Source organism: Delphinapterus leucas, chromosome 5 (genome assembly GCF_059928025.1).
Source record: "Delphinapterus leucas isolate spDelLeu-1000000601 "Yukka" chromosome 5, BTC_Dleu_Yukka2, whole genome shotgun sequence".
In the NCBI taxonomy this organism is placed as follows: domain Eukaryota; kingdom Metazoa; phylum Chordata; class Mammalia; order Artiodactyla; family Monodontidae; genus Delphinapterus; species Delphinapterus leucas.
In genome coordinates, this window is record NC_143133.1 from 100,865,529 (window position 1) to 100,879,348 (window position 13,820).

A 13,820-nucleotide genomic window follows, 5' to 3' on the forward strand; every position below is an offset into this window, starting at 1 on the left:
CTTATTAAAACTCTACCTCATGTCCTTGAAGTCTTTATTTCTGGCAAGAAGAAACCTCTCCTCTCTTACAGCTCTGACTCATGCCTTCATAATACAACTATTTCTCTGAAGTCTTAACATTCTATTTATCAGTCAGACTAAATCTTTGTTCTTCTAGCCTGATCTGATTGCGCTTACATTTATTATGCTAGCAGCTTTCATATTATCTCTTTTTATTTTCCCCAATTGCCTAATGTGGGACTTTCACAGGAAAATTATTCAGCAAACATCTGAAAGGTGAAAGTATAATTGAATGAATTAATATTCATATCTCACTGATGAGTCCTTGAAAACAGAGAGCTTAATCTATTCTAGTTAGGGAAATAAATAACATAAAAACATTGCACATTTTGTGTATGTGTGGGTCTATACACATATTCCAATATTGTTTACCTGGGAAATGTTTTAATATCCATACACACACCCACACATGTACATTTATTAGCCAAATAAGTAACATAAATAACCAATCTTGTTCGTACATATGTTGGAAATGAAAATAAAGAAATGGCATTTTTATTCTTTGAATCAATACCTTTGACTTGTAACAGATACTCCTTAGGAACATTCAGAATATTGATCACTTTTGTAATTGAAGGCAGAAACACTCTGTCTAAAGCAAATGGACTCTGTCTTCAGAATGGTGATACAAGTTTACATTTAATACCTAACACGACCTCATCCCTTATTTGTTTTATTTTATGGGTTCATTCTGTTGTATTTTTTATTTGGTGCTAGCTGAAAATTAGGCCTAATTGTCTATTTTAGGCTAAAAGTATCTTGGATACCTAGATAATATTAAGTTAGGCAATAACTGATTCATGAACTTTATGCTTGTTTGTATAAACCAAATATATAAGGCTCTTCACACCATTGTCCAGTGATCTCTTTTTTTGGAGTCTCATTAATTAATTAGAAATACTGAACTACTACCACTCCTATTGATTATAACTAAGTTTATAACTAAGTTTTGGTCAAAAAGAAACAACAGAATAGGGACGTGTATACTACCGGGAGCTAGCAAACTTGCACTAGTACTTGGTGTTTAAGGGACAAGGTTAATTGACCCCAGAGAGCAAATGGTTGTTATTGTTTTCTGAAATTAATGGAGTTTATTTCTAGAATATGAAATATCACATTTTCATCATTTAAACATTAATATATGTTGCGTAACAAAGTTACTATTTATAACATATTAATACAATTTTAAATCCATGGGTAGTCATATGTTGGCAGATAATCTCTAGTTTTCAAAAAGCTTCAATATGCTTAAGAACTATGTAGAGGTGAATTTTCAGATTTAGTTTAAACAAATATCTTTCTGAGTGTGTTGAACTCATTTACCACCACCTCACACACAGACCAGTGTAAACTATTAAATTACAGTTGATGTTAAGAAGTGTATTAATTTGCTAGAGCTGCCATAACAAGATCCCACAGATTGGGTGCCTTAAACAACATAAATGTATGTTCTCACAGTTCTGGAGGCTAGAAGTCTGAGATCAAGGTGTCAGCAGCATTGATTTCTTCTGAGACCTCTCTCCTTGGCTTTGTCGGTAGAGCTATTCCTCTTTCTTCACATGGTCTTCCTTCTGTGCACACACACGTCTGTATCCAAATTCCCTCTTCTTATAAGGATATCAGTCATATTGGATTAGGCCACCCTAAAGACCTCATTTTAACTTATGTTTTTAAAAACCTATCTCCAAATATGGTTAACTTCTGAGGTACTAGGAGTTAGGGTTTCAACATATTTATTTGGAGGAAAGGGAGGAGCAACACATTTCAGCCCATAGCAAGAAGGGTGTGTATGTGTGTGTGTTTTCACATGCTCTGATTATTAAGTAAATGAAGTAATTTTATTAAGATAATTAAGTGGTATATTTATTGGTTTAATTTAGGAGATATTTGTATATGATCAGCTTACTTTAAAAAAAAACCCCAAGTAGAAATAAGAAAAAGTAAATTTTAGTTCTGACGCCAACATTCACTCAATGTATTTAGCTAGCATTTATCAAGTACTTAAGGCATTTTGCTGGCCAGTGATACTAGCTGATAATGTTGAGCAAGTCATGAACTGTTATTCCTCATCTGCAAAACAATGATTAGAAATCTCTTTGCTCACCTCATGAGATTGTTCCACAAATAAAATAAGAAACAGAAGTCCTTTGAGAATGTGCCAGCCAAGTCATTATTAATGGGATTTAAAAGAATAAATCCTGTTTCTTCGTGTTGCTCTTTTACCCTAGAACTTACATGAATGTTTTACACATTATAAGTAGAAATGCCAACCACTTATTAGTGGGAAATTCTTAACATATTGAGCATTATCAAATTCAGGAAGTCAACTGTCATATAACAGAAAGACATGAAGTCTGACAGCCTAAGTTTAAGGTTCACCTCTTGCCTGTACTAGCTGAGTAAACCTGCTCAAATCATTTAACCTCTTGAGATCTATTTATGCATTTGTAACTGAAATATATCAATACATACTTCACAGGGAACCATTTATAAGGAATAAATGTGATAACATCATTTGGTAAACTATAACTCACTATCAACATATAAGATAATGGCATATTATTTAAAATATGATTTTAAAGTGACCGAGCAATCTGTTAGTGAGCTTTATTTAAATTAGAACAAGCAGTCTAATGCCCAAGCATGTTATGTTTATTTTATCTTAAAATTGTGCATTTCCAATAGATGTGCTGCACAAAAGATGGAGCATAGTATCTTCACCAGAAAGGGAGATCATCCTGGTTAACCTGAAAAAAGATACAAAGTATGGCTTAGGTAAGTCACTGAGATTCTTAAAGGTCTGTGAAATTCAAAGAGAAAAAGTCAGTTGCATAGCATTGGCATTGAGGCCCCAGCCCACTTCTGCCTACCTGCATCCCCTTTACCCAACCTGCCCAGTCAGGGAATGTCAAAGGTGAAATGCTTACAAGCAATATTTCCACCAAATTTAAGTCCCGTCTCACATGTGTTACCTATTAAATCATATTTGATATGAGACTACACTTCTATGTGTCATGCAGGCTAATCATTAGTCCTTGAAAGCACCAGTATCATGAAGATCCTTTTATTTTTATTTCTACTTACTTTTTATTGAGATATAGTTGATTTATAATATCATATAAGTTTCAGGTGTACAACATAGTGATTCACAATTTTTAAAGGTTACACTCCATTTAGTTATTATAAAATATTGGCTATATTCCTGTGCTATATAATATATTCTTGTAGCTTATTTATTTTATACATAGTAGTTTGTACCTCTTAATCCCCTACCCCTATCTTGCCCCTCCCCATGAAGATCTTTTTAAAATGTGCTATTTCACAGGATTTCAAATTATTGGTGGAGAAAAGATGGGAAGACTGGATCTAGGTATATTTATTAGTTCAATTACCCCTGGAGGACCAGCTGACTTGGATGGATGCTTAAAGCCAGGTATTTATTTTTAGGTAATTTAGGTAATTTCCTAAGTACTTAACTGACAGGCATGAATTTGCACAGATGGCAAAAGTAGAACTTGGGCAAAACAACACTAATGAGGGGCAGGTAGCATTTCTAAGATTTAGCATGAATTTCTCTTTGATATAGAAAATATTGGATCGTCTATTTTTACAGGAGACCGTTTGATATCTGTGAATAGTGTGAGTCTGGAGGGGGTCAGCCACCATGCTGCAATTGAAATTTTGCAAAATGCACCTGAAGACGTGACACTTGTTATCTCTCAGCCAAAAGAAAAGATATCCAAAGGTAATGTTGTGAATGTCTCTTAGCTGTGTGTTCTGTTTCACTTTCCACAAAAATTTCAATACGTGGAGCAATAAATTAGATTTAAACTTATTTCCTTTCTGGAAATGTAATATGTGTAGTTCTGATTGCTTTAATCTTATGCATCAGTATAACTTTTTCATTCATCACTTCTAAGATTTTCTGTCTTGTTTCTCTTTAGTAATACATGCATAAAAATGGATTTGTTGTGCAAAATCAATATCACTTAATTAAATTCTGAGTACTCGGTGTGTTCCATCACTTCTTAGGCCAAATCAGAAATAAAATTCTTAATAATTGCCTAATTAATATAGTTATATAACAGTTACCTATGAAGTCATGTCGTGAACCTGATTATAAAAGGAAAAGGATACCAACACACCAGAAATGTAGAAGCAAGACCGTATCATTTTGTCTCATAATCCCTGCCATTAGCATGTTGTGAGAAAAAAGGCACTTGACAAAGATCAGATGACTTGAGTTCAAGCCATACCTGAGCCACTTATTAGCTGTGTGACTTAAGTCCTCTTGAGCTATGGTTGTTTTTCTTTCTTTAAAGCGGATACAGTGACCTGGCCCTGCCTTGTCTGTCTTGCACAGAGTTGTCACGAGGATCAAGTGGTGGGGCAGTGTTAGAAAGCAGCACACACAGCATGTGCAGTGAGCAGTGAGAAAGGCTCAGAGTCCAGGGGCAGATTCTGTCTCACTGCTTAACACTGTATACTTCTTACTGACTTTTAGGAATTCTTTGTATATTATTTAAGTTTTCCTTATTTCGCTTGCCATGTAAGACTTCATTTCTAATAAACTTGCATCTGTAATTCTTTTACACATGTCACCTGTGGATTGTGTCTTAGGAAAGCTTTCGTAAGTGGCTTTTTGAAAGAACTATGTATGTAAGGAGTTCGGAGTTGCCTTCCTTGATAATTATTTGGAGTCCAAAAAATGCAGTCTGATAGGACAATATAAAACAAGTAAATATATAACCATTAAATAAGGATCAAGGATTTTTGGAGATTCAAGTTATCTCTAGTTAGGGAATTGAGAAAGTCTTCACAGGGGAGACTCACTAGAAATAGGTCTTGGAGAATGGAAATGAGGAGTTAAGGCAAAGGGGGTCCACATTTCCATAGAAGCTGTGGAAAGAAAGACCCAAAGAGGAAGCAAAGGAAACAGAAAGCATCTGCTACATCTGTTGAGTCCTTGTCATGGTTCCAAGCCCTGGTTCATGTGTCGTATGTGTGTTATCCTGTCTAAAATCCTCCCAACAATCACCAGGGAACATTGTGCATGTACGTAAGCACAAACATGTGTCACTAACCTGTTATCCTCATTGACGGATTTTGACTTTTCAGTGCCTTCTGCTCCTGTGCACATTGGCATTGGCATGAAAAACTACGTGAAGAAAGCTTCCTATGCGCAAGACAGTGCTGTAAATTCTTCTGAGGATCACTGCTGGCCACGTGGCACCCCAGGGCACATCTCAGATAGCTCATTTGGGCTGTCTGGGGGCCTGCGGGAGGGAAGCCTGAGTTCTCAAGATTCCAGGACTGAGAGTGCCAGCTTGTCCCAGAGCCAGGTCAATGGTTTCTTTGTCAGCCATGTAGGTGACCGAAGCTGGCAGGAATCACAGCACGGCAGCCCTTCCCCATCTGTGATATCCAAAGCCACTGAGAAAAAGGGGACTTCTACTGACAATAACCAAAGCAAAACTAAAAAAGCAGGCATTTATGATGCAACAGATTACTCTGACCGTGGAGATTCAGACATGGATGAAGCCACCTATTCCAGCAGTCAGGATCATCAAACACAAAAAAAGGCATTGTTTAATTTGAATCTTTGTTTTTTTCACTTAACAAAGCAAACAACAGCAAATATATTACAGAGCAGAATAATCTACTATAAACTGAGTACATTGTTCTGGAAAGGAGAAATAGTTTATATATTATGCTACTAACTGCTACTGCATTTGATACTAACTTTCAGAGAAATTAGCAGCTTTGAATACTAACTCCAAAATGGCTGTCATTCTGGGAACTTGCTACATGATTACATAAAGGAATGAATAATCAGATTATGATTGTTTTCTATAAATTGTTTATCTCTTGTTTATATTAATAAGAAAATTTAATATCTGAAAAAATAGTTCCTAAATAGTTCATATAATGGACAGTTGACTTTACTATTGATAGCCTAAATTATTCTGAAGTTCTGAATGTATGATAATAAGAGCAACAAAATAGAAAATTGTTCATTTCCTAGAAATTTTAGAAATGATATAAATTTATACGCATATTCACAAGCGGGTTCAGAAAAGAACCTTAAGCCCTTTGTTCACTGAAAAACATTCTTCGTAAGAGAGTTATGTCCTTATAAACTGGGCTTAGCTGTTGTGTCTGTGTTTATAGTGGATTTGTAAACATTAGCAAAGTAAACATGAGGCCTACTCATCTTAAAGGTCCAAGTTAAAAGCTACTGCTTGATATGTATTGTTTTTTAAATGAAATGGAAATACTTTCTAAATTTGAGTGTATAAAAAGCATTGGATTAGGATTATGTAAAAAGCCAGGTTTGAACTGGGTTCTGGGCTTCCCTCTGCCATATCTGTTTGACCTGAGGAAAGCCCTTTAATCTCTAGACCTCAATTTCCTCAACCATAAACTATGAAGGCATTGGATTAGATGATCCCTAAGATCTCTTCCAAACTTCATGATCTTCAGATCTACTCTGTCCCTTAATGTCTTACTTTTTCTTAATTTTTTAAAAAAACACATATTGATCTTCCATTAAAAATTCAGTTTGACTCTAACAAGAAATCCTGTTTGTTTTTCTTTGTTAAGGAATCTTCCTCCTCAATGAATACATCCAACAAAATGAATTTTAAAACTTTTCCTTCATCACCTCCTAAACCTGGAGATATCTTTGAGGTTGAACTGGCTAAAAATGAAAACAGCTTGGGGATAAGTGTCACGGTACTGTTTGACAAGGTTTTCAAATGTTTTCTCTTCTCCATTTCCAGCAGCCTATTGTATGTCAATTTATTAATTGAATTATTTTGCTTCTAAAGGGAAACTTGTCAAATATTTCCAAACTTAAAAATTGAATTATGTCTTAAGACTTCTTTTAAAAAACTTGAGTGTGCTACTCACTTTTTCCTGTGGTTTAAAAGAAATTAGACAAATGCTGTTTTCCCCCATAGATCTCATACTTGCTTAATCTGAATATAAGACTTGAAAAATATAAAATTATATTTTGTTTGTTAATAAGTAACATACTTATTAACAAATAAGTATGTTTTGTATACATTTGACGTCTTTTTCATTAGCATGGAATAATACATTTTAACCTACATTAAAATAATTAAAGTCTAATAAATGTTTATATGGCCTCTCACTTCATAATACATCTTAACATGTAAATATGATTAGTATCTTAATATTAGAAGTTCCCAAGAATATATGTAGTACTTTTAAAGTAGGTAAAATATGAGCATAGGCTATTTGATGAAATCACTTTAGAATTCTGTTAATGAATACACTGTACCCTAAGTGTAACATTATCATTTATGACATTTGAAGGATATTGTTAGTTATGAAAAGCCATTTAGAAGTAAGGTAGAAATAGCACTCTTAACATATAGAGATCAAAAAGCAAACCTACTTTTCTTTCAGTTTTAATCTGTAACCCTTTCCCCCTTGTTCGTAAATTCTTTGGAATTTTATTATCTTCCTATTGTGAAGGGAAATAAAAGCTGAATATCCACAAGAGATGGAGAATCTACTCATTAGATCTCATCTACACTGTAACAAAACTTCTATACCAACATCTTTTAAAATGAAAAGAAAATTTTCCCTTGACTCATGAGATTTGCTTTCAGATTAGCAAATATGATCTGAAGTATATTATTCCATATGCTGTTTTTTCTGACAGTTATATTCTTACACTAATATTGCATGGATGGATTTTTGCTTGCTGCTTGTGTGTAATGCATGGTATAGACTTATAAAAGGAAGAGCAACTCCTCATACAGTCAAGATCTGGCGTGTTGTTATTTTCTGAATAAAGAATTTTTCTAAAAAAGTAACTGCTTTAACATTTGGAAAACTTACTAGAAATATTCTTGGGTACTGAAATAATTGCATGTGCTGATGTGATGCTGCTGCTTTGGCTGATGAATTGAATGCTTTCTATGTCTCAGATTTGAAAGATAGAGTGGGAAATTTTTCATATTACAAAATGCTATTTTATTTGTCTTTTTCTGCTTAGGGAGGTGTGAATACCAGTGTCAGACATGGTGGCATTTATGTGAAAGCTGTTATTCCCAAGGGAGCAGCAGAGTCCGATGGCAGAATTCACAAAGGTAGACTGTGTGTATGGGGATTACATATAGGATTATCACTTCAACAAATAAAGAAGTAATTGGAAAGTTGATACAGATGTTCAAATTATTCATAATATGAAATAAGAACATATCAATTATTTTAAGACTACAGCATTAAAAAACTCCTTGATATAATTCCAAAAAAAAAATTTTTTTTGGAGTATAATTGCTTTACAATGTTGTGTTAGTTTCTGCTGTAGAACAAAGTGAATCAGCTACATGTATGCATATATCCCCTCCCTCTTGAGCCTCCCTCCCACCACCAACCCCCACCCCCACCCGTATCCCACCCCTCTAGGTCATCACAGAGCACTGAGCTGAGCTCCCTTGCTATACGGAGCTGTAGCAGCAGCTTCCCACTAGCTATCTGTTTTACACATGGTAGTGTATATATGTCAGTGCTACTCTCTCAATTCGTCCCACCCTCCCCTCCCCACGCTGTGTCCACAAGTCTGTTCTCTACATCTGCGTCTCTTTTCCTGCCCTGCAAATAGGTTCATCAGTACCATTTTTCTAGATTCCATATATATGTGTTAATATATGATATTTGTTTTTCTCTTTCTGACTTACTTCACTCTGTATGACAGACTGACTCTAGGTCCATCCACATCACTTCAAATGACCCAGTTTTGTTCCTTTTTATGGCTGAGTAATACTCCATTGGATATATGTACCACATCTTCTTTATCCATTCATCTGTCGACGGACATTTAGCTTGCTTCCATGTCCTGGCTATTGTAAATAGTGCTGCAGTCAGTGAACATTGGGGTACATGTATCTTTTTAAATTATGTTTTTCTCAGGGTATATGCCCAGTAGTGGGATTGCTGGGTCATATAGTAGTTCTATTTTTAGTTTCTGTTTTTTGTTGGTTTTTTTTTAACACCTTTATAGGAGTATAATTGCTTTACAGTGGTGTGTTAGTTTTTGCTGTATAAACAAAGTGAATCAGCTATATGTATACATATATCCCCATATCTCCTCCCTCTTGCATCTCCCTCCCACTCTCCCTATCCCACCCCTCTAGATGGTCACGAAGCACCGAGCTGGTCTCCCTGTGCTATGCAGCTGCTTCCCACTAGCTATCTCTTTTACACTTGGTAGTGTATATGTGTCCATGCCGCTCTCTCACTTCGTCCCAGCTTACCCTTCCCCCTCCCCATGTCCTCAAGTCCATTCTCTACGCCTGCATCTTTATTCCTGTCCTGCCCCTAGGTTCTTCAGAAACTTTTTTTTTTTTAGATTCCATATATAGGTCCATCCACCTCACTACTAATAACTCAATTTTGTTTCTTTTTATAGCTGAGTAATATTCCACTGTATATATGTGCCACATCTTCTTTGCCCCTTCATCTGTTGATGGACACTTAGGTTGCTTCCATGTCCTAGCTATTGTAAATAGAGCTGCAGTGAACATTGTGGTACATGACTTTTTGCATTATGGTTTTCTCAGGGTATATGCCCATTAGTGGGATTGCTGGGTCGTATGGTAGTTCTATTTTTGTTTTTTAAGGAACCTCCATACTGTTCTCCAAAGCAGCTGTACCAATGACATTCTCACCAGCAGTACAAGAGGGTTCCCTTTTCTCCACACCCTCTCCAGCATTTATTGCTTGTAGATTTTTTGTTGATGGCTATTCTGACCATTGTAAGGTGATACCTCATTGTGGTTTTGATTTTCATTTCTCTAATAATTAGTGATGTTGACCATCTTTTCATGTGTTTGTTGGCAATCTGTGTGTCTTCTTTGGAGAAATGTCTGTTTAGGTCTTCCGCCCATTTTTGGATTGGGTTGTTTGTTTTTTTGATGTTGAGCTGCATGAGCTACTTGTATATTTTGGAGCTTAATCCTTTGTCAGTTGCTTTGTTTGCAAATATTTTCTCCCATTCTGAGGGTTGTCTTTTGGTCTTTTTTATGGTTTCCTTTGCTATGCAAAAGCTTTTAAGTTTAATTAGGTCCCATTTGTTTATTTTTGTTTTTATTTTCGTTACTGTAGGAGGTGGGCCAAAAACTCTTATTTTAAGCTTATTCTCTCGTATCAGAAAATATCTTGACAGTGTTTTAGTTCATGTTTTGTATTGATACTTTCTAAGAAGCAAATTGCCAGAGATTGCAAAAGGGATGGTGCCCTTGCAAAAACACTGACATCTGCATTTCTAATAAGAACTAACTAGGTTTGTTCTCTCCAGTCTCTCTACATTTGTAGTTCAGTTTATCTTTTTTCCCTAATTTAAAATGATTTTATAATATATACAATATCCTGTTCTAAAATGATTAGCCGTAGGGCTTCCCTGGTGGCGCAGTGGTTGAGAGTCCGCCTGCCGATGCAGGGGACACAGGTTCGTGCCCCGGTCCGGGAAGATCCCACATGCCGCGGAGCGGCTAGGCCCGTGAGCCATGGCCGCTGAGCCTGCGCATCCGGAGCCTGTGCTCTACAACGGGAGAGACCACAACAGTGAGAGGCCCACGTACCACAAAAAAAAAAAAAAATGATTAGCCATAGAATTGAGAAAGGAATTAAGTACATGTTAAAGAAACTCTGTGACACAGTTTTGTCCAGAATTTGTCTGAGTCTCTCCTCAAGCAAATTAGTACAAAACGAGACCATAAGGTATTAAAGAACATGTAGAATCTTTATTTTATGATTTGCTTCTTTCAACATTACTGCCTGATTTGTAGGTGATCGTGTCCTAGCTGTCAATGGAGTTAGTCTGGAAGGAGCTACTCATAAGCAAGCTGTGGAGACACTGAGAAATACAGGACAGGTAATAGATCATTATACCAACCTTTTCTAGATACCATAAAACATAATACTGTGTGAATAATACCAATTTCACTGAGATCTCCAAATTTATTAGTCACGAAACAAAGCCTGATTCGTGTAAACATGCTTGTATTTTTCCCTCCAAACTGGGAAGCAAGCATTATGTTGAGGATTTTTATTTAGGAAGCTGGCTTTCTCTGTCACATTTAGCCCTTATATTACCAGAGATCTGACAGGAGGAAGGAGGCAAATTGCATTAAAAATTTTTTCATAAACATGTACAAATATCTAGTGATTTTCACTTCTAGTTATTTCAGCCCAGAGGCTAAATTCACATTGGTCTAATACATTTTGAGTCAGGGAGTTTACCAAATTATTTATAAAGATCTTTATGTTATTAGGTTAGTGGTGATTTTATTTTAATACCTGAATTTTCTATAACATGTTTATATTATTTTTATAATAGAATTTTTTTCTTTCTAATAGCTTATCTTTTTATACAGTTTTCAAAACCTTGATTTTGAAATTTTCAATCCCTTGCTTTTTCCCTCTATTTTTTTCTCCCTCTACTTGTATTTTGGTAGACCAGGTAGTTACTTTAAATGATTTTATACCATCAACTATACAAAGTCCTGAAAACTTACCTACTTTCTTATAAAACTTTCTTCTAAGTTAATGAAGTACTGTTCTATTTGTTCAGGTGGTTCATCTGTTGTTAGAAAAGGGACAGTCTCCAGCAGCCAAAGAACATGTCCCTGTAACCCCACAGTGTACCCTCTCAGATCCAGATGCCCAAAGTCAAGCCCCAGAAAAAATGATGAAGAAAATGACTCACGTAAAAGACTACAGCTTTGTTACTGAAGGTCAGACCTTGGGAGACTGTCACCTCACATTAAACTTATTCCTGGATTATTTAAAATGTGATTTTTACATGTTGGATCACAATTCATACCTGGGTCTCTTTATTTATTCTTGTCAAGTGTAAATAATAATCTGATGCAGCACTATACTAAATTAAAAAAAAAAAAAAGACACGTTTGTAGCTGTTGAAGTCTGAAAGGCTTTGGATAATGAAATCATGCACAAAGTAAATTATGGTCATTTAATAGTGCCTTAAATAGTTGTCAAATTCAAAATAAAATTTGTACAGGAAAAAGATAAATATAAATAATTGCCGAGAATGGCTTCAAACCCATATGAAACCTTGACTCTTGCATTTTTTATATTTCTGTTTAATTGTATGGACTTATGAAGCTAAGCCTGGGCAGAAATTCACTAACAGTTCCCAGATACTGGTTTTTCTTACAAACTTTGCTAGCCTTTGGACATACCACTAATTGGAAGTAAAATAAGGAAATTAAGACTGATGTAGTAGTGAGTTTTTCATAAGGCTGAATGTGTTCATAATACGGAAGTGCCCTCTGAGTCCATCTATCTTCCTTTTGAGGATATAAATGTCCTTTACTTTATAAATGGTGGTGGTGGTATTTGGTCATTGTTTTGTCTTTATTTTAAATTTTTCTTTGATTATACAAATGTTAGCAATTCTGAATTATTCTCCAAAATAAAAAGAAAATATTAGCCCAACCTATATATTTTTCCTGATTATGAAAATAAAATTAGTGTATCCACTTAATCTCACTGCCTTACGTTCTTTATTTCTTCCATTACTCTTTCTCTAAATATGTTTTTCATGCTTTCCGGTTATTGTTCTTTTAATTTCTTCTGTTGATGAGAATTTTATCACAATGCTTTGCAGTTTTCTGGATTAAATTGTACCTCACCTAAATATTAGACGGTCACCTCACTTGCCCTTAACCCTTCTCTATCATCTGTATTGCTCTTCTTACCATCTCTTCCCCATTGTATACCTGAATTTCTCTTATTCTTCTCCTTTCTTGTTTTTTTCCCTCTTTTTCTCTGTCATTGTACAGTTTTATAAAACATATGGAATTAAAACATAGTTTCATTTTCAAAACCCTTATTTCAGAACCCACTTTTCTGTTCAAACAGCATATTAGTTCATGCAGCTTAAGTTTTCTTAATAATAGAGAGTGTGAAATAGGATTTAAATATAGAATAAGCATACAATAATTGCATATAAAGCTGTAAATATGGTGGAAATGGGCTTTTTAAAATGTATCTAAAAGTATATATGTTCATATGTATACACAGCCTGTTAAGAATATTTACTTTCTTTCTTTTTTTTTTTTTTCTCCAGAGAATACATTTGAGGTGAAATTGTTTAAAAATAGCTCAGGCCTAGGGTTCAGTTTTTCTCGAGAAGATAATCTTATACCCGAGCAAATGAACATCAGCATAGTAAGGGTTAAAAAGCTTTTTCCGGGACAGCCAGCAGCAGAAAGTGGACAAATTGATGTGGGAGATGTTATCTTGAAAGTGAATGGAGCCTCTTTGAAAGGACTGTCTCAGCAGGTGAGCCCCCAGCATGTGGAGTGCAGCACTTTTAATGAGTTGGATTGGCTTTTCAGAATGATTTCATAATGCTGGTTTAACTGTATCTTCATTTCTCACTCATGGTACCCACAGGAAGTCATATCCGCTCTCAGGGGAACATCTCCAGAAGTATCCTTGCTTCTCTGTAGACCACCACCTGGTGTGCTACCAGAAATCGACCCTGCTCCTTTGGTGAGACTTAGGAAAAGTAATTTCTATATTTACAGAGTATCAATTGAATGATTAATTCAGTTGTAGTGGTTTCATCATAGTTTGATCTCCTGTGTTTCATCCTAGTTACTTCTTTAGATAGGAGTATTATCTTGTGTGGGTCTCATAATCTCTGAGTGTAATCTATGTTTGTAATATAAAGTAATTTAGTTCACTTTCTCTTC

At 35.3% G+C, this 13,820-nt stretch overlaps 1 protein-coding gene across 25 annotated transcripts in view; it reads left to right on the plus strand.

Annotated features, from left to right (window-relative positions):
* PTPN13 (protein tyrosine phosphatase non-receptor type 13) overlaps window positions 1-13,820 on the plus strand; it is a 264,276-nt gene that overhangs the window by 174,517 nt on the left and 75,939 nt on the right. For 21 of the 25 annotated variants that reach the window (XR_016393354.1, XM_022561623.3, XM_089912233.1 and 18 more), the window contains 10 exons: window positions 2,746-2,835; window positions 3,386-3,493; window positions 3,674-3,805; window positions 5,179-5,642; window positions 6,664-6,810; window positions 8,090-8,183; window positions 10,884-10,969; window positions 11,669-11,831; window positions 13,190-13,404; window positions 13,519-13,617. Coding sequence is in view for 24 of the 25 variants with exons in the window: in XM_022561623.3 (XP_022417331.1) it covers window positions 2,746-2,835; window positions 3,386-3,493; window positions 3,674-3,805; window positions 5,179-5,642; window positions 6,664-6,810; window positions 8,090-8,183; window positions 10,884-10,969; window positions 11,669-11,831; window positions 13,190-13,404; window positions 13,519-13,617 (1,598 nt within the window). In the remaining variant the exon portion in view is untranslated. The remainder of the gene's footprint in view (window positions 1-2,745; window positions 2,836-3,385; window positions 3,494-3,673; window positions 3,806-5,178; window positions 5,643-6,663; window positions 6,811-8,089; window positions 8,184-10,883; window positions 10,970-11,668; window positions 11,832-13,189; window positions 13,405-13,518; window positions 13,618-13,820) is intronic. The other 4 variants (XM_089912232.1, XM_089912239.1, XM_089912251.1 and 1 more) reach the window with 2 other exon arrangements.